At 43.2% G+C, this 20,595-nt stretch overlaps 1 protein-coding gene across 1 annotated transcript in view; it reads left to right on the plus strand.

Annotated features, from left to right (window-relative positions):
- CMIP (c-Maf inducing protein) overlaps positions 1–20,595 on the plus strand; it is a 129,585-nt gene that overhangs the window by 89,861 nt on the left and 19,129 nt on the right. Inside the window, exons 4-10 of the mRNA XM_021541224.4 lie at positions 5,294–5,455; positions 6,611–6,652; positions 9,216–9,278; positions 10,567–10,647; positions 13,899–14,002; positions 14,562–14,666; positions 15,417–15,770. Of these exons, the coding sequence (XP_021396899.1) occupies positions 5,294–5,455; positions 6,611–6,652; positions 9,216–9,278; positions 10,567–10,647; positions 13,899–14,002; positions 14,562–14,666; positions 15,417–15,770 (911 nt within the window). The remainder of the gene's footprint in view (positions 1–5,293; positions 5,456–6,610; positions 6,653–9,215; positions 9,279–10,566; positions 10,648–13,898; positions 14,003–14,561; positions 14,667–15,416; positions 15,771–20,595) is intronic.

Here is a 20,595-nt window from a genome sequence, read left to right on the forward strand (position 1 = left end):
GGTAGAATGAAATATGCAAAAATGCTGTGACCTGAAAATATGGTGAAGAGCAAAAGTTTGCTGCTGCTGTTTCGCAGCATATCTCTATTTTAGAGAGCAGCACATTAGTCTTTCTCTACAGAACTTTCAGAAGGTCAGGAAGAGTTTGATTACTGCAGCATGAGCAGTTTGAAGTCCCTGATTTATAAAAGTTTCCATAATCTCATCCCAGCCCTTTGCCAGGATTGGGACTTCCTATAGACTGAGTCTTTTCAGGTAAGTTTCTTTTTTTTTTTTTTTTTTTTCTTTTCATATTGGTAAATGTTGCAGGTAGGAACATAGTTCCAAAAGCTTTCAGTGGATTCAGCTGGTGATTTGAATCCATCTCTAACTAGCAGGGAAAATTCTGTTAGCAGCAAGTTACCCTTAGGTATTTTTCAGAATACCGTGATGTAAGTGATACCTGCTAATGCTAAAAGCAGAATATGGGTGTAGTTGACTTTTGGGATGCCATGCCCTCTTTGTTTTCATGAAGATAATGAGTTAAAGGTCAAAATGCCAGCAGGTAATGCTGCAGAATACATGGTGCACCTGGGCTTTGTAGGACAGGCCAACACGTGTGTTGGACATCGCCAGCAATTCTTCCTGTTCCTTGTTACGCAGCATTTGAACAAAATGTTCTGCAGTGGAGAAAACCTTTCCAGAGTCTGCTCTCTGTGTTGTTTTTATCTCTGCAGATTTGCATCTAGCAAGAGGCACCTCCATTTTACATAAGCGCTGTCAACATCAAGTGTAACACTAGCTCGTGTCATCCGTCCCCGCAGAGAGCTGGGGGGACCTTTGTGCGGGAGCCTGACCTTTTCCCTCTTGCTGGAGCTGCTCTCGTTGCTCAGCAAGAAATAAACAATTGCTGGCACCCACAGCCCTCCAGGGCAGCACCCGTTCCTGCAGGAGCTGCAGCTTCTCCCATTCCTGCAGGAGCTCCAGCCCATCCCGTTCTTGCAGGAGCTGCAACCTGTCCCATTCCTGCAGGAGCTGCAACCTGTCCCGTTCCTGCAGGAGCTGCAGCCTGTCCAGTTCCTGCAGGAGCTCCAGCCTGTCCAGAGCTCCAGCCTCTTCTGTTCCTGCAGGAGCTGCAACCTGTCCCGTTCCTGCAGGAGCTGCAACCTGTCCCGTTCCTGCAGGAGCTGCAGCCTCTTCCATTCCTGCAGGAGCTGTAGCCTTTCCAGAGCTCCAGCCTGTCCCATTCCTGCAGGAGCTCCCTGCTAAAGACTCAAGTGATCCTTTGCAGGCTGCATGTGGTAAAAGGGGAAGAGAGCTAGAATTTAGCAAGCTCTTCAGCATTAGGGGTGGCCATTAATTTTCTTTATGTAATGAAATAGTATTTGCTGTTGGGAAGACAGGTTCCTGAGAGTACAGAACGTTCTCTGGCTGGCAGTGGTAAAGCAAGGATGAAATTTTGTCATCAAACATTTTGTCATAATTTTTCCCTTTTTGGATCAGGTGTGGTGTCTGCTTTAAGATGTTCCTAACATGAAAGGTCTTGCTAGGGCTGAACAAGGCAAATGGTCCATGCTGGCTGATTTGTGCATTAGAGTCCATTTTTCTTAGCTGTTGACTACATCAGTATTATCATTCTTGTCCAAGAAAGTGGTGTATGAGCAAGGGCTACAAGATGAGGCTATTATAGGATAAAAAAATATACTAAGATCTTACTTTAAAAAAGCTGAAAGTTTCCTAGGCTCTTTTGAACTTCATGTTCACAGCAGCGTTCAAAGGCTTTTGAGCACTGATGGTAAAAGCGACTGCTTATAGATTTTTGTCACATTACCTGGCTTAATAACTCTAGAAAAGTAATTTTTCATATGTGGACTTCAGTTCTTTCTTCCTGTAAAAGAGTATTGAGATTTAAATCTTGGAGTTTCTGCAAGATTTAATTAATTAGAGTGATTTGAGAATGAAGGATGCCCTGTCAGTGTCATTTATTCTCCTCATTCTGATTCTTCTGGGTACTTAAAAAATCCAGTGGTTTTCCATTGAAAGTCAGCATTGCAAGATTTTGGAGTGACACTGGCTGTGTAGCTCTGGCTGGTCAGTAACTAGGAGGGTCAAATTCCAAGTTGGCATATCTTATTTTCACTCACATAAATTTTCACAGGAACTGCTGCTTTTAGTGAAAATCCCCCTAGGAACTGGATTCCTACCCTGGTATTTTTCTTATTTAGGCTATTAATGATAAATGTTGTGTGAATTTTTTCAGCAACTTGAAGGCATCTTTTACACCTACATCCAGGGGGAATGAACCCCTGGACTGACATTCTTGTTCTGCATGTGGGTCTTTACCAGGCAGCTTTGTTTTTCACCTTGTGAGTGATTGTTACTCTCTGCTCCTGAGCCAGCACAGGTAGAATGGAGCAGATGGCTCAGTGGTGCCTAAGTGCTTGCTGAGACACAGCAAATTGCTTCTGTAACCCACTGATAGGTTTCAGGCTTTAATTGAGGCTTTCAGCAAGGCGCTCAACAGTGAAAAGCATTCTGCTGAGAAAAACAGCACTGTAACCATGGCCAAAGGTTCAGGACAGCAGAGTTCAACCCTCTTGGGGATGGCTCCTCTATTTATTTCTTTATTTTCTGCTGCTTTCCCACCATCATTCAAGACTCCTGTAATGTCATTCGCAGGCTGCAGCTCAGTCTGTCAGTGCCACTCAATCCTTTGTGCTGGAAATGTGAAGCACGCACTGATAAATTTGGATTCTGTGCTTGCAGCAGGCTCGGTGTGTCTGCAAAGGTGGCTGTCCCCTGATGCTCCCTTTGAGTGCCTGCCTGCCTGCCCTGCAGGAGCTTTGGTTGGTCTTCCCTGCTTGGCAGCAGGTAAAGCTCCTGCTGCCTTCCCTCTGATGTACGTCAGCATCATCAGAATTCTGACTTGTAATGGACATCTCTGAAAGGGAAAGAAGAACTCCCTTCCTCCTCCCTCACTGCAGGCAAGACTGGATTTGACAGCAAAAAAAGGATATTTGTGGTGGAGTTGTCTGAGCAGTGTCCTGTTGGGAAAGAGTTTCCTTCAGCAGCTTCCCCTTAGGCTGAAGGAGCTGCTCTGAAAATGAGTTGTAACTCACGCAAAAAGGGGCAGCTCAGAGAGGCAGGGATGCAATAACCCAGTGGTCTAACTCTCATCTTCCCCCTGTCCCCACATTTTGTCAGCTTCTAATTCTGCTTTCAGTTTGACTTCTCCACAGTACAGGGCCAAGGAATAAGTTTCAGCATTGGAAATTGCATCTCTTGAGCCAGCTTGGTTTAGTGTCCTCAATTAGTCAGAATGGCATTGTTTCCAGTTTAACAACTGTCTAATTAGTCAGAAAGGAGTTGTTTCCAGTTTAAAAAATGTCTGGTTGTCTTAGATTTAATGCTGGCATGGTTCTAACAAAAAGACCCTAAATGAAGGCACTACATGAATAGGATAAATTCTATTATTGAATTTTTCTTGAATTTCTAAGAAATCTGTGATGTAGAAGTAGTGCTGGTAGCTTAAAATCACCACTGGATTTGCTCTGTCCCAAGGAGCTCAGAAGAACAAAGATTTTTGTGCAGTTTTGAAATTCTAGACATATTTGATAATGTCTGCAGCATGTTTTTATGCTCCTTTAGCTTTTCAGTGGCTTAAAATGTACTGGAAATGTGAACTAGACTGCCAGTGTGCTTTTGTACTTGGCATGAATTTAATTAAAAAGATAATTGGATTGCTTTATCAGCCTTGACATGTCAGCCTAGTGCCACTCTCCTCTCCCCCCTCTAACAATGCTGACAAACCCAGTGCCTATGAAATCTGTATTTTTCTGCATTGTTCTCTTCTCTTGTGTTTCAGGTGGGGGTTCAGAGGTGACTGTTTGCTGCTGAGCAGTAGTTCTGCTCCAGGGTGGGAAGGAAGTGGCTGATAAGCAGAGAGCCAGCGTGGTCAGATGGTTCCTGCTGGGGCTGCCCTGGGCCAGCACGGGGGGAAATGCCAGGAGCCACAAAGCTCCAAAGCAAAACAAAGCACACAGGCCCTTTGCAGAGCCCCCTGCCTGTGTTACACTCATGTCTAGCCCAAAACATGCAGCTGAAGTCTGCAAAATGGGCAGTGTATGTGATTTTCATGGAAGTGCTGCCGAGGAATGCAAGATCCATTTTTAGTGCAAAACTCTGATGTTTTCATGTAAACATGAGTGCCCAGCCGGTGCTGTTAAATAAACCTGAGCATGTGTCCAGACTTCTCAACATCCCTTTTTGCAGAGGCTCATGCAGAGAGTGGAAGGGCGTGTGAACTAAACACGGGTGGGGTCCTGGCAGTTGCTGTCCCTCAGTGCAGGGCTCCTTCCCTGCCTCTGGCACTGCCTCCACGCTCCTCTGGAGCCCCTCCTGGCTCTCATGTGCCCTTCATGTTGTTTTCAGAAGTGACGTTTGAACACTTATCATCATTTCCTTGAACTTGTGTAGTGCCACCAAGCCACCTTTGGGAATTTGGGTGGTTGGGATTTCTCTAAAGATTGCTTTTTATAATATAAAGCAGCCTCTGTTCCAGTAGTTTATGGTGACATGGCTGCTGAGGAGTAAGGGTCCTCTGCTTATCCAGCTGACTGTGGATGGGGCAGTTGATGAAATAGCTTGGACATGGTCAGGTGCATCAGGGAACTGGGGAAAATGGGGTTAGGCAATCAGGAATGCTGTTCTTGAGAGTGGAAATGCTGTTATATGGAAGATTTAGAGACTTGACAAGCTGGCTTCTGTTACAGCTGGAGGGTGACATCATGATCTTCCAGGCTCCTTCAAGACAAAAAAAAAAAAGCCTCTTGATCTATGAGGGTTTTTTTTGCTTTGGTAAAATTGATTGAAATGGATTCTGAATGTGAATTCACATTCAGAATAAAGGATCTGTAAGAGTGATGTTTTGATGGCCTCTCTCCCTCCTCTCCCCCTTGCTTAATGAGTCTCTTAAAAAGAACTTAAGCTTTAGAAACAGTTCAATAGCAGGTATCTGTTGTTAGCCTGAGAAAGAAGATGTTTGCGAGAGGAGATGATGAAAAGAAACATGCTCTGGAGTTAAAAAAACTCATTTTGAAATGAAAAGAATCATGGTTTCTCATTGCTTCCACAGAAGAAACTGGTTTTGACATAAAAGGTTTTCTGGTCCATTTAAATGTCTCAAGTACAGCTTTTCAGCCACCAGAAAAGTCCAAACTCGACATACAGAGCAGCCCCCTTGGGCAGTAGGAAGCACAGCTGCATTCAGGGGGTTTATGGTGGTGTCAGTGTGGCCCTTTCATGTGTCTTGCAGAAGAAGATTTACAAGTACAAGAAGGTGCTGAGCAACCCCAGCCGCTGGGAGGTGGTGCTGAAGGAGATCCGGACGCTGGTGGACATGGCACTGACGTCCCCGCTGCAGGACGACTCCATCCACCAGGCACCCTTGGAGATTGTCTCCAAGCTGCTCTCAGAGGTACCTCAGCAGGGCTCCCGTTGCTCTCAGATGAGAGACAAACAGTTAAAAGTTTGGGGGTGGGTTTTATTTTAACTTGGGCTGTCAAAATTCTGCTTGCGAGTCTGCTCGTGACTTCTGCTCACTTGAGTGGAGTTTGCACTTGCTGGGGAGAAGGAAAATTTGACCCATCTTATGTAGACTTCTAGAAAAAAAACAAGCCCTATTTATGTTGTGTTTGTTGGTTTGGTTTTTGTGGTTGGTTGGTTTTTTGTTTCTTTGGTTTTTTTAATTATCTACGATAAATTAGCATGGGTTTAACTCATGCCTTAAGTCAGTGGTAAAGCTCCCTTTGACGTCTATTCCATTGCCTTTGTTCCCATGACCAGTAATTTTTATATCAATATATATACACACACCAATAAATGTGTAGCTATTTTATTTTTACTAATTCTGGTAAAGAAAAGTGTATTTCTTCAGAGTTCTCCATCTTCCTCCTACAATGTCTGTTTCAAATATTTAACTTTTCATGCACAGGAAATGTAATGCCAAGCAGGCTTTTCTTGTCTTAGTTCTGATGTGATAGCAGAAGGATTTGATATAAGCAAAAAAAAAAAAATCCACTATTATTTTTCTTGCAGTAGTCAAAAATCTTAGCAACTCACACCATTGTAACCTCTGGATGGATCATGCTGCTGAAAAAGCATAGAGTAAACTCTTCTGCATAGGTGATAGCATAGGTGACTTCTAGTCAATTTATTGGCTTTTCCTCGTACTGTGTTTAAAGAAGGAATTTTGGGAAAACTGGCCACAAAAAAACCCACCACAACAATCCTTTTAATAATCTTTGTAGAGACATACAGCTTGTCCTAAGAAGACATTTTAAAGAAATGTATTGCTGGCTTTAGTTTCTCAACTGATTGAGACCTCTGGCATCCTGGTGTTAGTGTGCTGAGCTGAAGGAGCAATGAAGGCTTGCACCAGTCCTCACAGCAGGCACTGTACCACCTCCTTTAGGAGGATGATTTTAATGGCATGGTTTTTATTCAGAAAATAAGCAATTGAGTCTTGGGCCTTTCTTCCTGTGTCTGGTGGTAGCTGAGGACTGTGTGTGCTGATGTACCAACTCAAGAGTGCTCTTCGCTCACTCATCTTTCTTCTATTCAACTCTTTCAGAACAACAACTTAACCACTCAAGACCATGAGAGCATTATTGTGGTGAGTATCTTTCTGTCAAAAGCTGAGGACAAATCTGTATTGTTTGATAACAGTTCTCTTAGTGCCTGTCTCTGCCCCAGTGAAGTAGGGCAAATATGAAAGCCTTTCCACCAATGCTGCTGAGCTTAGGCAGGAATGAAAACCATTTGTCTGTTTTTTGTGTGGCTTTGTCATTTCTCTATTCTTGTTTCGTAGATGAATTACAATAAAGCTTTCTCATCAGTCTGTGTGAGAGAGCACAGCATGCTGAGTGTTAACAGTGTCTCCAAATGGCCTCCTTGGGAGGCTACACAGCAGTATCCATATCTGTATATGTACTTTACATAGTCAAACCCCATCATTTCCAGATGTGCCCTATAAAACCCTTAGGCTGAGTAGTTTCCTGAGGGGCTGATGCTGCCATATACAGAATATCTCCATTGCTGAGGGTGTGTGAGCAAGGGATTGTTTTTGTGTCATTCCAGTTTAACACCCTGCTAACTTAATTGTAAAAATATTCTCCATCAACTTTTTTCTTTTTTGTAGATTTATTTAGACATAGAAATAAGTGAATCAAATGGCAGCTCTGTTGCTTGTGAAACAAAGTGTAAGATCTTAGCAGTTTATCAGAGAGGTGGAACTTGGTTCCTCATCATTGTGATTTAATTTCATTCTCTGGCAATTTCCCGGAGATTTTCACAGTAATCTAATCTAGATCTTCACCACCACCTGATTGTATCACAGCTCTCTGGAAAATGACAAGGTGGCAGGTAGCTGCTAGCAGGTGTTAACTGTGTTTAACATTCCCTTTTAGCTGAGATCAGCCCCTGAGAGAAGCTTCTGAAGTAGCATTTACTTTTCTTTGCTTTAACTTTCATTTAACTTCAGTGCCAAGGGTAGTTCAGGCCCCCAGTTACAACTGGTTGTTTTTGGTGGAAGGATTTTTTAATAAAATATGAGAGGTGGCCCAGCTGTGAGCAGGGAAGGTGAACCTGGTGGCCTCCAAAGGTCCTTTCAGCCTGTGTTATTCCTCTGTTCTGGCTTCTTCAGTTCTTCCTGCCCCTGTGTAGGTTGTGCCCAAGCCATTAAGGAGCTGGCAGCTCCTGGGCATTCAGAGCTCACTGCCATTCCCCAGATAACCTGGGCTATTCCTGGAAAGAATTGCTAATACTGTGTGTTTATGTAGCATGTGGAAAGTACACAATGCTAGGGACCAGCTTTCCTTGTCTGGATGGTGCTGGGGCAGGTCAATATCCCAACCAATCCCTTCCTGCTCAGGGTGGGGACGCACGTGTCACCACGGCTGGGCAACGTGGCACAGCACGTGGCTGCTTTTGGCCATGGCACTGGTAAGGAGAGCACAGGAAAAGGTCCTTTCAGGCTCTCAGTCCTCCACACTGACCACAGAGGCAGACCCATAAGCTGCTCGACTGCCTCTGTTGTTATCCCGAAGCAGATGATCCCAAAGATGGGTTTGGGATGGGGAGCGAGGATGTTCTGGGCTCACTGGATTGGGGTTGTGTTCTCCATCAGTCCCCTGTGGCTGGGCCACTGCCAGAGGAGGAGTGAACAGTTGCAGAAGGGTGGCATGTGATGAGTATCATAGTTCTGACATGTAACCAAGCAGAGCTTTGCAGTTTGCTTGGGTTTTGTTGTTAAAATCCACACTAATCTTAAACCTGTATGTGTGACTGTGAAACACAGCTACTGCAAGCAGACTTACAGGGCTGAATAAGGGCATGAGAGGAAGAGCAAAAACCAAAGCAGGCTGTCTTAGTAAAATCCCGGGTGCCATCCAGATAAAATATCTGGTGTTCAGTTGCTTAATACAAAATGTCCTGGCTGCTGTGTTTAGTGTTTTACATTGAAATGGGCACTGGGAATCCCTATAACTGAGGAGAGTGGAAAAGCCTGAAGGCACTACCACATAGGATGTATTATTTTGGTACCATTTTCTAGTTTACAAAGGAAGTAACAGCAGCCTAAGTTCATTACCTCCTCAGTGGCAGGTATGATCTCCAATGTGTTTACCCAGCACAACCACATTGGTTTTTGTAGCAACAAAGGTTGATCTCAGCTTTTACAAAGTTAGATGCTTGATTTTGATAAATAGTCTTCCCAGGTAAGAGCAGTACTAGGTTGCTTTTAGTGAGCTCTTTTTCACAAATAAAGAGGTTGAACTCCTTCACAAAGGATATGTGTGTGTGGTGGTGTTCAGTTTTTTCTTTCAGGGAGATGTTCTAACTGAAATAGTGAGCCAGATTCATCCTTGCTTTATTACATCCTAAAGCAAAAATGTCTGCTGTTTCCATTTAAGCCATTATAAATATTGTACTCCTGTGCCTGTTTTGCATATTTCCACTGATGTAGTTAAAAGCAGAGTTTTCCTGAGGATTCATAGCAGAGGTGTGCTTGAGCTTGTAAAATAAACACATGGCCCACCTCTTTCTCTATTGATGCTTTTGTCCTTTCCTAAAAGTGAGCTTTTATCCCCTCGAGAAAAATACTTCCCTGCAATATGCTTTCTCCAGTTGCTGCCTTGAAATTCAATTATTTTCTGTTTTTTCTCCCTTTCTTTTTAAAGGCAATTGCACCTTTGCTGGAAAACAATCATCCTCCTCCTGACCTCTGTGAATTCTTCTGCAAGGTATCATCAGAATGGGAGGTTGTTTTTTTTTTTAACTTCTTACCTCCTGCCCAGATTGAGTTCAGTTTTTGGTCAGCAAGCTTTGATACTGGAATGGTGAACAGCACCATTATGATAAATACCATCATATGCTTAGTATATCAGAGTGTTTTGTCCTGATACTGTGTGAGAGTTAAAATTTTGAGACTCCCACAGCTCAGTCTGGGTACAAGAGGTGTCCTACTGCATGCTGTGTTCAGCAAATGCAGAAATCACTGGAGCCATTGTGTTCAGGTGTGTGTCCATGCTTCTCCTGCATTTTGTATCCTTTATCCATAAACTTCAGAGTACTTTGGATTGCAGACCTTTTGGATTTAAAAATACTTCTTTTCCTCAAGGCCTGGTTGTGTTTCAGTTTCAAGTCTGCTTAAATTTGCTTGCTGATGTTTGGGTATGCATTTGTCAAACATTCTGGATGCTGCTTGTAGTTCCCATCCAGAGTTATTCATCAGCTGCTTCTTCCTACAGAAATTGAGTCAAGTTACAGAAACTCCTCTGACTTGCATTTTTATAAGCACTCTTAGGTCATCAGTAACCTCACACTTGATGCATTTTTATTCCTGATTTGGGATGTTTTGCCTTAGATCTCTCTCAGAGAAGGGCGCCCAATTGTCTGTAAATGTGTGTGATGGGTGTGTATAGTTGCAGGAAGGGAAACAGGTTATGGACTTCCCAGAACAGAAGTGGACAGGCTAATGAGAAGGAGAATTTATCTTCAAAATTGACCCTGTCTTGAGCAGGAGGTTGGACTTTCACAGCTCTTTCCCAACCTAAATTACTCCGACTGATACATTATAATTCTATATTTCATCCTGTGATGGGAGAGTGGTTGTTGGTACCTTCCAAGATCCACCACAGGTTTTTAGGCTGGATCCCAAAGAAAGGAGGTTTCTGGCATTGCAGTGCCTGTGTGATCATATCTTCCAGACATATCTGGCCTATCCCCAGCCACTTTCCTTTTAAAACTGTTGGCAATAAGACCCCACAATGGTACATTGCAGTGAGTTTTGGGAAGAATGGGCAACAGGGAAAGGAGTCTGCAGTTTGTGAGCCCTCATGGGAATCTTCTACTAGATGCCAGCAAATCCATAGGAATGAGCACTGTTATGAGTGCCTTAGTCTCAGGAAAGATTAATTTAGCCCCTGGGTGTTGTTAATCTTGGGGTAATCCATGCATGGGGTGTAAAGCCAGGGGACACCCATCTCCATGATTCCTGCAGCTCACAACATGACCTGTTGCTCCTTCCAGCACTGCCGAGAGCGCCCACGGTCCATGGTGGTGATCGAGGTGTTCACCCCAGTGGTGCAGAGGATTCTCAAACACAACATGGTGAGTGCCACGGGAGCTCCAGCAGTCTGGAGAAGTTTTACTGCCACACCTTTTGTGATCAGCAGCTGCTCTGTTGCCTCTCATGTGCTGTTGTATCTAAATCTGCCCCTCAAAGTGTGAGTGCTGCATGTAATTGTGTGTTACTTCATCAGTGCAGAACTAATGAGCTTTCAATGGGATCCTCAAAAGCATCTAAGCAAAGCCATCTTTTGAGGGATGTTTCCTTTGGCAGCAGTGCCAGCATATGCAGCTCCAGCTCATTCCCACCTGGCCCTTGGCTCCTTATTTACTCCCTGCATGCCATCCTTGCAGTTAAAACAGTTTAAAATCAAATAAATAACAAAAGCAGAATGGGGATTTTGTTCATTTTGAGCTCAGCCCTCAACACTTTTTCTGTAAGACACCACCAGTCCTCTTGGTTTCCATTTTTCTTTAGGCCATGTCCAGTGAGTTCTTACCTTGGTTTCCTGAATATCCTTATGCTTTTCTACTGCTGTTCTTACTTCTCAGCACAGGATTTAGGCACTCTGTCATTTTATGGCTGTTCTTACTCAGGCTTTCTCTTTTCTCATTGCTGATCAATTCCTTGTCAGTGTTTGAAATACATGCCCTGCTTTGTTTTCCACCCTGTAGACCAGATTCCCCTCCCCCAAATTCTGAACATATTCTTACATGATCCATACTACTCTCTTAATAGAGGTCTGGGGTATTCACCAGCTCTCCAGCTTTTGTGGCATACAAAGTTTCCTGCCAATGTTTTGAAGTTACATGAAGAAGTCTTACTTCACAATGCAGTGCCAAAGAATAACAAATAAACAAAATAAAATATTTTAGGCAGTTGATTGGCGGTGATCTCAAGGCTGAACCTCTGTAACTTCATAATCAACTTCTTTTCACTAACATACAATTTTAGAGATCATCTGTTGTCATGCTGTGATTAGCATGAACCCAGTAGAAAACAGTTCATATTTCTTATTTTCCCAATCTTATTATTTAACCCCCTGAGTTTACAGAACTAGGTAGAAAGCCCAAGATGGCAAAAAGGTCATATTTCTAGCTCTGTGCCAGCACTCTGCAGACATGTAAACATTTTTGAATATTCTGTAGTGTTCAGTGAAATATTCTGTAAATGTTATTCTTGGATTCCAGACTGATTTTTTTAAAGCATCCAGAGCTCTTGAGGGGTCTCAAATAAAATCTAAATGCATAGTGTAATGCTTATGTTTGGTTAGCTTCAGAGAATTGGGTATATTTACTATACTTAACATTTGCAGATTGAAAATCAACATGTCTGTACCGCAGTGTGTAGTTGGAGAATTTATGGTGTCAGGTATTAATTGGAGTGGATTTGGGCACTTTACCACTCTCTGGGGACTTCTGTACTGAATAGTGCTTTAGAGAATGTGTGTGCGTGCACATAAATTCAGTTACTCTTTAGGGGGACACTAAACTTCATCACCTCAGGAGGCCCTGTGCAGTTCTTGGGGCAGGAGACTGAGCTGGTTCTTCCCACCTTTGCCTCCAGTTTGTTCTGTGGCCTTTTAAAATTCCCAACAAGTTTTGCTCCACAGTTTTCTACCTATAAAATGGGGAAAGAGTGTCTCATTTATTTCTAATTTTAACATCTCAAAAGAACCTGGGTGGGTTTTTGTCCTGGTGATAATACTGGTTACACGCAGGACTGGAGGCTGTTGTGTGCTGAGTTATTTGAGGAGTGCTCAGCAACCTCCCAAACATTCAGGTTTTAGCTGTTTGTAGGCTCAGCTCAAATGTTTGAATATAAACCCTTCTTTCTTTTTTTCTTTTTATTTTTTTTTCAGCAAACAGTATTGGTGGTGTGTATTGTTCTGTGCTTGGTATGTGATAGGGCATTATATTAAATTTAGAGGGATAATTTAATTTACAGAGGTCAGCGATGACATCCTCTTTATGATCTCTTGGACTTTGATTCCAGCTGCAGTTAAGACACCTGGACAGGCTGAAAACTTCCATAAACAATTGCAATTGCAAAAGCTGTCTTGCAAGGCATGTTCATGAAATTAATCAAATGTTCTATGAAGCACACATGGTCTCCTGCCCTTGGATCAAGTTGCCAGAAGGAGCTGTTAAAAGTTTAATGATGTTAATTGTAATGATGTGGAATTGCCCACGGTCCCTTTGCTGGGTGAAGTTACCAGGCAGCCATTCAGTACCAGCAGTGACACTTAGGGCTTGAAAGAGACATTGCTCACCCTAAACTTGTTTTCAAGTTTTTGGTCATTTTTTCTGGCTGTAAAACTGACAGGTATTAGTACAGGTTGTTCTACAGAAGTGCCTGAAACCAAAATGAGTTAGCAGAAGGTTTCAGTGCTCTGGGAGTTTATCATCCCTTTTACAGACCACCACTAGTTCATTACCATTTTTTTAACATTTCAGTTGCCATGTATTTTTTTCAGGATAACTTCTACAGGCAGCTGCTGGAGGAATAGCTGGGAGTGCTTGTTTGTCCTCAGTGGACCTTGTTCCCCACTTGGAAATTCAGCTCTGTAGTCCTGCAACACCTGTGTAATAAGGTTACACCTGTGTAAATGTGAGGAAATGTGCTGTGGAATAACACTCACCAGACAGCAGAATTTACTCCTTTCACAGCTAAAAATAGCAGGTGATGTGAGGAGATGCAGGATTTCAGTTAGCAGGTGCCTCTCTGACTTCAGGATTTAAAGAAAGTAACTCTTGAGCTCACCTGTCAAATTCACAGTATAGCTGGAGTAAAATCTGTGGAGGAAAAAACTGATCTCTGGTTTTGTACTTGATTGCGTATTGATAGCATGTCAAAATTATTTTCTCTAAAACCAGAATAGATACTCATTGCAAACATGGAAATATAGTATTTTTTTTTTTGAGTTTTATTTCTAAAAATCTGCAGTTACGAGTGGACACAAAAGTGTCAAACAAAAAATGTATCTCAAAATCAAAATATTAAGTGGAAAGTGCAAAACAAATGTTAAGTATAGGTGAGATTTTTTGGTTCTTAGTTGATTGTTTCATTATACAGAAGTTTGTTTTCAAAGTGGATATAAAGGAAAGGAGGTTGGAAATGCTGTCATTATTAGTGGGGAGAGCATTACTTCACTGTGCAGAGATGCTCTTCTCTTGAAGCTTGTCAGTATAATAGCAATGTGAATTCAGTTGTGTTTCGGCTGGTTTCTTTTGAAAACCCACAGTTTCAATGTACATTCACCATCTTCACCAAGTCTCTCCTTCTTGGACAGGATTTTGGGAAGTGCCCTCGGTTACGCCTCTTTACTCAGGAGTACATTCTGTCTTTGAATGAGCTGAATGCTGGAATGGAGGTGGTGAAGAAGTTTATTCACAGGTTAGTTACATTTAATTTATGGCATATTTCCAATCCTGTGTCCATGCTTTGGTGTGTTATTTCTCCCAACCCTGCTTTACTGGCTGTTTACAGTAGCTGGTGCTTTTTGGTACTGGCAAACAGCAAATAAATCAAGTCCATCAGGCAGTGTTGCTGAAGGCTCTTTTTCAAAATGCTTGTTCTCAGATAATTCTAGGGTTTTCTGCCTAATTCCACACTGCAAGCTAATGGACTTTGCTGTGTGTATGTTCTTCATATACATTTAGACTCAAAGCCTCTGCAGAATGATTCAAATTAACTTTCAAGCTCATCATGCCCACTCGGGTGTGAGATTTTGGGAGGACTTTAGGGATACCACATCAATTAAATAGATGATTCAGCTTACCCTTGTTCACAAGTCAGGCCATTGGATTTACAGGGTTAAAATGTCTTTCTGTTATGGCCCTTCTGAAGCTCCCCCAAGGATGCCTATCCAGGTCTGTCACCTTGTTCTGTCTGACTGGTTTTGCCCACAGGAATCTTCCTCGCAATGACATAATCTTTTTTTTTCGTTTTCCAGCATGCATGGTCCAACGGGACAATGCCCACATCCCAGGGTCCTGCCAAATCTTGTAGCTGTCTGCTTAGCTGCCATTTATTCCTGTTATGAGGAATTCATCAACAGGTGAGTGTGAATTCCCAAACAAGATCAGTGTGAGATGGGTGTGCTAGAAAACCTGAGAGAAGCTGAACCTTCCTTCCCCGTTGCTCACCAAGGGAATGAGGAAGGGCAGGGGTGAGACCTTGAAGGAAGGGTTGTGTGTAAATCCCTGTGTGTCTGCAGCTTTGAACCCGAGCTGGTTTCACAAGGCTGTCTCCGTTATTGTGGAAAATCTGATTCCTCACTCGCTGCAAAATAGACACTGCAGTTCTTGACACGCGAGCCAGTTTCCAGTAGACACTGAGGGTTCCCCTCTGCTATGTTTCCTGTTTGTTTATGCCTATCTGACTTTCCTCATGGTAGAGCACAGACAGAGGCTGCTCAGTGTCCAACACAAATTCCAGACACGAGGGTTGCAGACAAATGTCTGGGCATGTGCTATAGCCAGATACATACTTGGGCATGGATTCTGTTACAGCTTTGCACGACTTGGACAGGAAAGTTCACCTTTAGACTAAACTGGTCTGTCAATTAGAGTAATGAAAAGCTCAAGTCTTTGTCAAATAGGGGCTGCAGAGCAGTCCTGTTGGAGCCTTTTAATGTTTTTAATTGATTTCAGTAATCCGATTGTGCAGAAGAAAGCCATCCGGTGGGCTGGGGTGAAGTACAGAGGGAAATCACAAAAAATCGTGGCTTCTCAGTGTTGCACTCTCTCTCCTGCTCTCTGCTGCTGTGTCTGTCTACTAAAATTATTTGTTTCCTTCTGAAATTCAGTCGGGACAACTCGCCAAGCCTGAAGGAAATTCGGAATGGCTGCCAGCAGCAGTGTGACCGAAAGCCCAATCTCCCCCTCCGCCTTCTTCACACGAGTCCTGACCTGGTCTCTCAGGAGGCCACCTTGACTGAATCCCGTCTCAAACCAGTTATTGTCACTTCCAACGAGATCCACGTGGAGGTGGAGCGCAACAACACGGCCAACCAGAAGATGACAGCCGGCGTTGGCAACGACAGCGAGCCCAACCTCATCGACTGCCTGATGGTCAGCCCCACCTGCAGCACCATCAGCATCGAGCTGAGTGCCCAGGCAGACCGGATCCTGGGCTGCTACGTGGAAATACTCAAGATGCTGTGAGTGTCTTATTTTGAACAGCTTTTAGAACAATGTCATCTTAACAATGGCGGGGCTTTTCCCACAGGCCTGTTGTCTTAAACATCTGTGGTGAGCCAGCACATGGTTATAAATCTTAACTCCAGCTCTGGAGAGTCCAGCCTTTGAAAGAGGCATCTGGCACTGCCAAGATGTTCTAAAAATAGCATTAGGAAGATGAAAATGGAAAGCTTATTTGTACAATGAGCCTCAGGCATTTTACAGAAGACGGGATGTTGGTGCCAATGGTTTCTGTCTTTGTTCTTGCCCACCAAAAATAAATAAAAAAACCCATTTGTCTCCTCCAGGGCTCTCGGGTTTGCCTGAGACAGAGCTAGAGCAGGCAGGTCTGTGGTAGGTTCAGGGCTTGTGCAGTGGTAGGCAGCACCACTGCCCTGACGTGAGCAGGAGTTGGATACTGTCGTTGTTCACTTAGATGTTCTCTCTTCTTGTGCTTGTAGACTTGTATGACTAACTCAGATTTGCTTGTATTAGAGTGGAGTCTGTCTGGTTGCTTTGGTACAGCAGACCTGTATTAGGCCCTGGGTGTTCAAATAGTCTTTGCCACAAAATGGTGCTAACATGATTACTGGCAGGCAAATTTCCCGAATATCTTAAACAGGATATAAAGGAAAATGTTCTTCAGGAAAAGCTTTGTTTCTCTGGATAAATAAATGAAAAGGAATAACAGAAGAGGTGGACTGCAAAATGGGAGCTTGTAATCGAAGTGCAGTAAAACGACTTTGTTGACTTTGACAGCTAGCTCTGATACTGCGTTGCAGTATGCTTTATGGCAAACTGTTAAACTTCTATATTAATTATTTTTAAACAGTGTAAGGCCTAATGAAGTCATAGTTGAACTTTCTAGAATCCAAGATGTGGGTGAAATCTGGACTGTTCTGTAAACCATGAGCACGTGCGTATACTGCAGACAAATGCACATCTGGGGGTACACTCTTAAGGAATAAAATTAAGTAAAACTGCTGTGGTGGAGGATTTTGTGAAGGTTTTTGTCCCACATTTTCTTTTTTTTTTTTTCAAAATACATAATACAAATTTGCAGCATCACTTTTCCACTCACTGCACAGCTGACTTGCAGTTGCTTAAGCACTGATTCAAAATTGGAGACAGGACAAGTGAATACCAGATACTGTTCCCGTTAGATTCTTGAGCAGGAAGTTGCTGTGAAGGCTAATTTTGTAGATTTTTTTTTTCCCTGTGGCCTAGGTTTTTCTGCCTTTAAAAATGATTGCATTAAGAAAAGCACAGCATCTGAGTTTGCTTCATCTGGGGGCTTCTAAGTCTCCACGCACCCAGGTGCTACATTAAACATGTCATGTATTTATTCCTGTCCCCTTGACTCTCCCTGTTTTCCATAAACACTGAGCACTCTCCCAGTCCTGATGCTGGTTTGGATGCTGACTCACCAAGCATTGACGGTTTTGGTTTCATCATGCAGCTGACACACACTTATAAACAAATTCACAAATGGGCATGTTCTTCCTCACAGTCTCTCCACTTTTAAACATTTGATATGCCAGGTCCCAAGTACCATTTCATTTGCTACGCAAGGAACTCGTTTCACTCCATACCTTAAAATAATCTATTTTTTTGATGCGTTTAAAAATCAAGTTGCAGCAGCAATGAAAATGGGGATGTGTTACTGTTAGAGGTGTTGTAGGTGTGGGGCTGTTTGAGCCCTTTTTTTTCTTGTACAACAGGAGTTCTGAAAGGTGAAACCCACAGGATGTGATGAAATCACTACCTGTGAGAATATAGGGCAGCTCCTAAGGCAGAGCCGTGGCTGTAGCTCCACACATTTGAATTCCCTTCCATTCCTGTTCATCCCTTGATCTTTTGGGTGCCTGGAAACAGTAATGCAGAATCTGCTCAATTCTCATTCTGCCACTGGCTCACTGGGAGGTCTTAGATAAGCCACTTTTAAATGCCTCATTTTCCTTATTTATAAACTATAGGTAAAGATTTTCCATGTTGTTTTTTTTAAATGCTGAAACCAGTGATGGAAAAGCATTTTAGAAGGACTTGCAGTTGTTACCAAAAATACAAGATAATGCTGTTGTGATGCTGATTACTTTCATGCTCTAGCTCTTTCTGAACAAAGGGTTTCTGTTGCATGAAATACTATTACTGTACTTTGAAAATCTGAGAATATGAAGAAAGAGAGTTGAAGAACATGCCAGTAGGAAGAAAACATTAATTATAAAACAACTGCTATCCAGGAGCTGAGCTCTCAGCGGGCATTCAGAAAAATAATGTTCTTATTAGTAACAATGGTAAGCCAAACATAAATAAGTTGCTTAGCATTGAGTTTGATTGTTCTTTTAGGTGTCTGACTCAGTATCATCATCAAAACAAGAGTCACCATGGATGATATCTTTTTTACATAATTAACTTAGGGCAGCAGGGAGTAATTTATTTAGGCAAATTTTAATTATTGGAAGTCTAGCAAATAAGAATTCTCAACAGTAGCTTCAACAGAGGACATTTTATTGTTCACATAACTCTTACACAGTGCTTACTTTTTGGGAGAAACACTCACTTCTAGTATCAATGAAGATGTTATTTAACAATCACTGTAATACTTTACTTTTTGCACAGAAAGCTAAAAGGGCAGTTTAGAAAGTTTGTCTGTGGGGCTCTTACAGCACCTAGAACATCTTTGACCCTTTTTCTAATATAGTTGAGTAACAAAACACAACTATTGCATACTACAGGAAAACAGAAAATCATGATTTTGAAGATCTTGGCAGATGACCCAAAGTCTGGGCAGATTTTAAAGGAGACACAGTCTCTAGGGTAACACAGTATTTTGGTCCTGCACTCAAAAGTGGATCAAACTTCTGTGTCAATATTTTGTAACTCATTCTGGACTCTGATAGTGTTACTGACAGCAGCCAATGTCTCCTGAATGCTACAAGTTTTAAACTGATGCATAAAAAATGTACTAAGTTAATTGAAAATTTTCTGTTCATCATTTTAAATTAGAGGCTCTGAGAACAGTTCAGCATTGCCCAGCTCCTACTTGTATGTTAATGTTTCCATGCATTTTGGAATGTCTTGTACAGCCAGACTTGTACTTGAATAGACAGCCGTGGTTAAAGAAAATTGCAGTAGAAGGAGCTGTGAGTCCACTCCTTGGGCTGGAGAACTTCAAAGTTTTCTTTCACCTGAAGGACTCCACTGATTCCAGAGGGTGGGGAGACCCTTAAACTGTCTGCAGTGAAATCTAGGTCAACTGGTTGTGAGAACAGACCCCTCTTGGGGATGCTCTGTTGGTGTTATATCATAAATTGTTACCCTTTGTCTGTGTTATTTTTTGTTTCCATGGCTGCCTGTGGTGGAAAAGGTCTGTCCAGATGTCCAGACACTTGTAGCCCTCTCTGGGGCCAGTGTCACAACCTGTTTTGGGCAACCTTGTGTTGCTGTTTCCTGATGCTTCCATGCCAACTGTGAGCAGTGGGGCCCATTTCTGTTCTCAGCAGTCAGGGCAGAACCTTTCTCGGGTCTTTCAATGACGCTCAATTTTCTTCTTTTGAAAAGCCAAACAAGCCCATCTCAAAAGAAGGTTGAACATGAAAAGGCACCTCGGTGTTTTGCAGATAGCAGGTTTGTGACAAGGGGTTTGATGAGGCTTTTTCTCAGCCTGTCCTGGCACCCTGAGCTAAACCTGATGTCATACAATTCAGGGAATTGAACCTAGAGCCAAGGGAAGATATTGACTTATCTGACAACAGAGGTTACCTTGTCAGTCTGCTCAGTCTGGAGAAGAAGCTGCTTCCAAGTAGTTGCTCTTGTCTCTTCATTGCCCCCAACACCCAAGGACTTGGGGCTTGCAGTGTCTCAGAGATGAGAGCCACAGCTCTCCAAACACGAGCACCCACTGGAGCTTCCCCTGCTGCTCTGCATTCCCCAATAGGTCAGTGGCATGCTCTGAATATCCCAAGTGGATTATCCTATGTCATGTTTATCGAGGTTGCCCTGGGCTGCTCGTGTGTTTTGGATTGTTTGTGCCGCACATGACATGCGGGCAGGTTTTCATTTTGGTGAAAGGTGATCCCGGGGAAGGAAAATGTATTATGTTGGCAGGCCAAGAGCGATGATGGCCCTGAGGCAAAGTCACTGCAGTCAGGGATTATTTAATTAATCTGGTTGTTCTGTGCCCTGGCCAGCCCCCGGGACAGTTGCAGGGTGGGGAGGCTGTGTGCAGTGCCAGGTGATGGCTCCGGTCTGGCAGCGCCGGCTCCGCGACCCCCACGCGCTCCCGGGAAGCCGCAGGTCGGGCTGCAGCTCTGCTGCTCTGCTGCTCACCTACAACTGCAACTCCTGCAAAAATCAGAGCCAGGGAGCCGTCCCCCCTTTCATCAGGCCAGTCCTGGGATTTGAGCTGTGTGATGAGCGCTGAGCCCGGCGCCCTTGGAAGAGCTGCGAAGGGAGTTTGTCACAGGCGCTGTCCCAGGATCTCCCTGCAGCTCTGCGCTCCCTCCTTCTCCTGGCCCAGCCTCTTTGTCTGGCTCATTGCAGTGATTGTTAATTGCAGCCAGAACTAATCCATCTCCCTTTCTTTCCCTGCTTCAAACACTTCTGTCTTGTGCTGGAGCTTTGAATGGACTGGAAAAAAAAAGAAAAAAGCAACTGTCTGAAATGAAAGAAGAGTGCAGATGAGATGAGCACAGACAGAAGGAAAATGTTTTTGAAAAGGGAATAGGTGGGAGGAGGAGAAACACTGTAGGCTTTTAATAAGTAGTTTAGTTTTATTCTTGTGCTCTGTTTGTTTCATGTTTCCTA

This window comes from Lonchura striata, chromosome 11, assembly GCF_050655825.1.
Source record: "Lonchura striata isolate lonStrDom1 chromosome 11, ASM5065582v1, whole genome shotgun sequence".
Classification (NCBI taxonomy): Eukaryota; Metazoa; Chordata; class Aves; order Passeriformes; family Estrildidae; genus Lonchura; species Lonchura striata.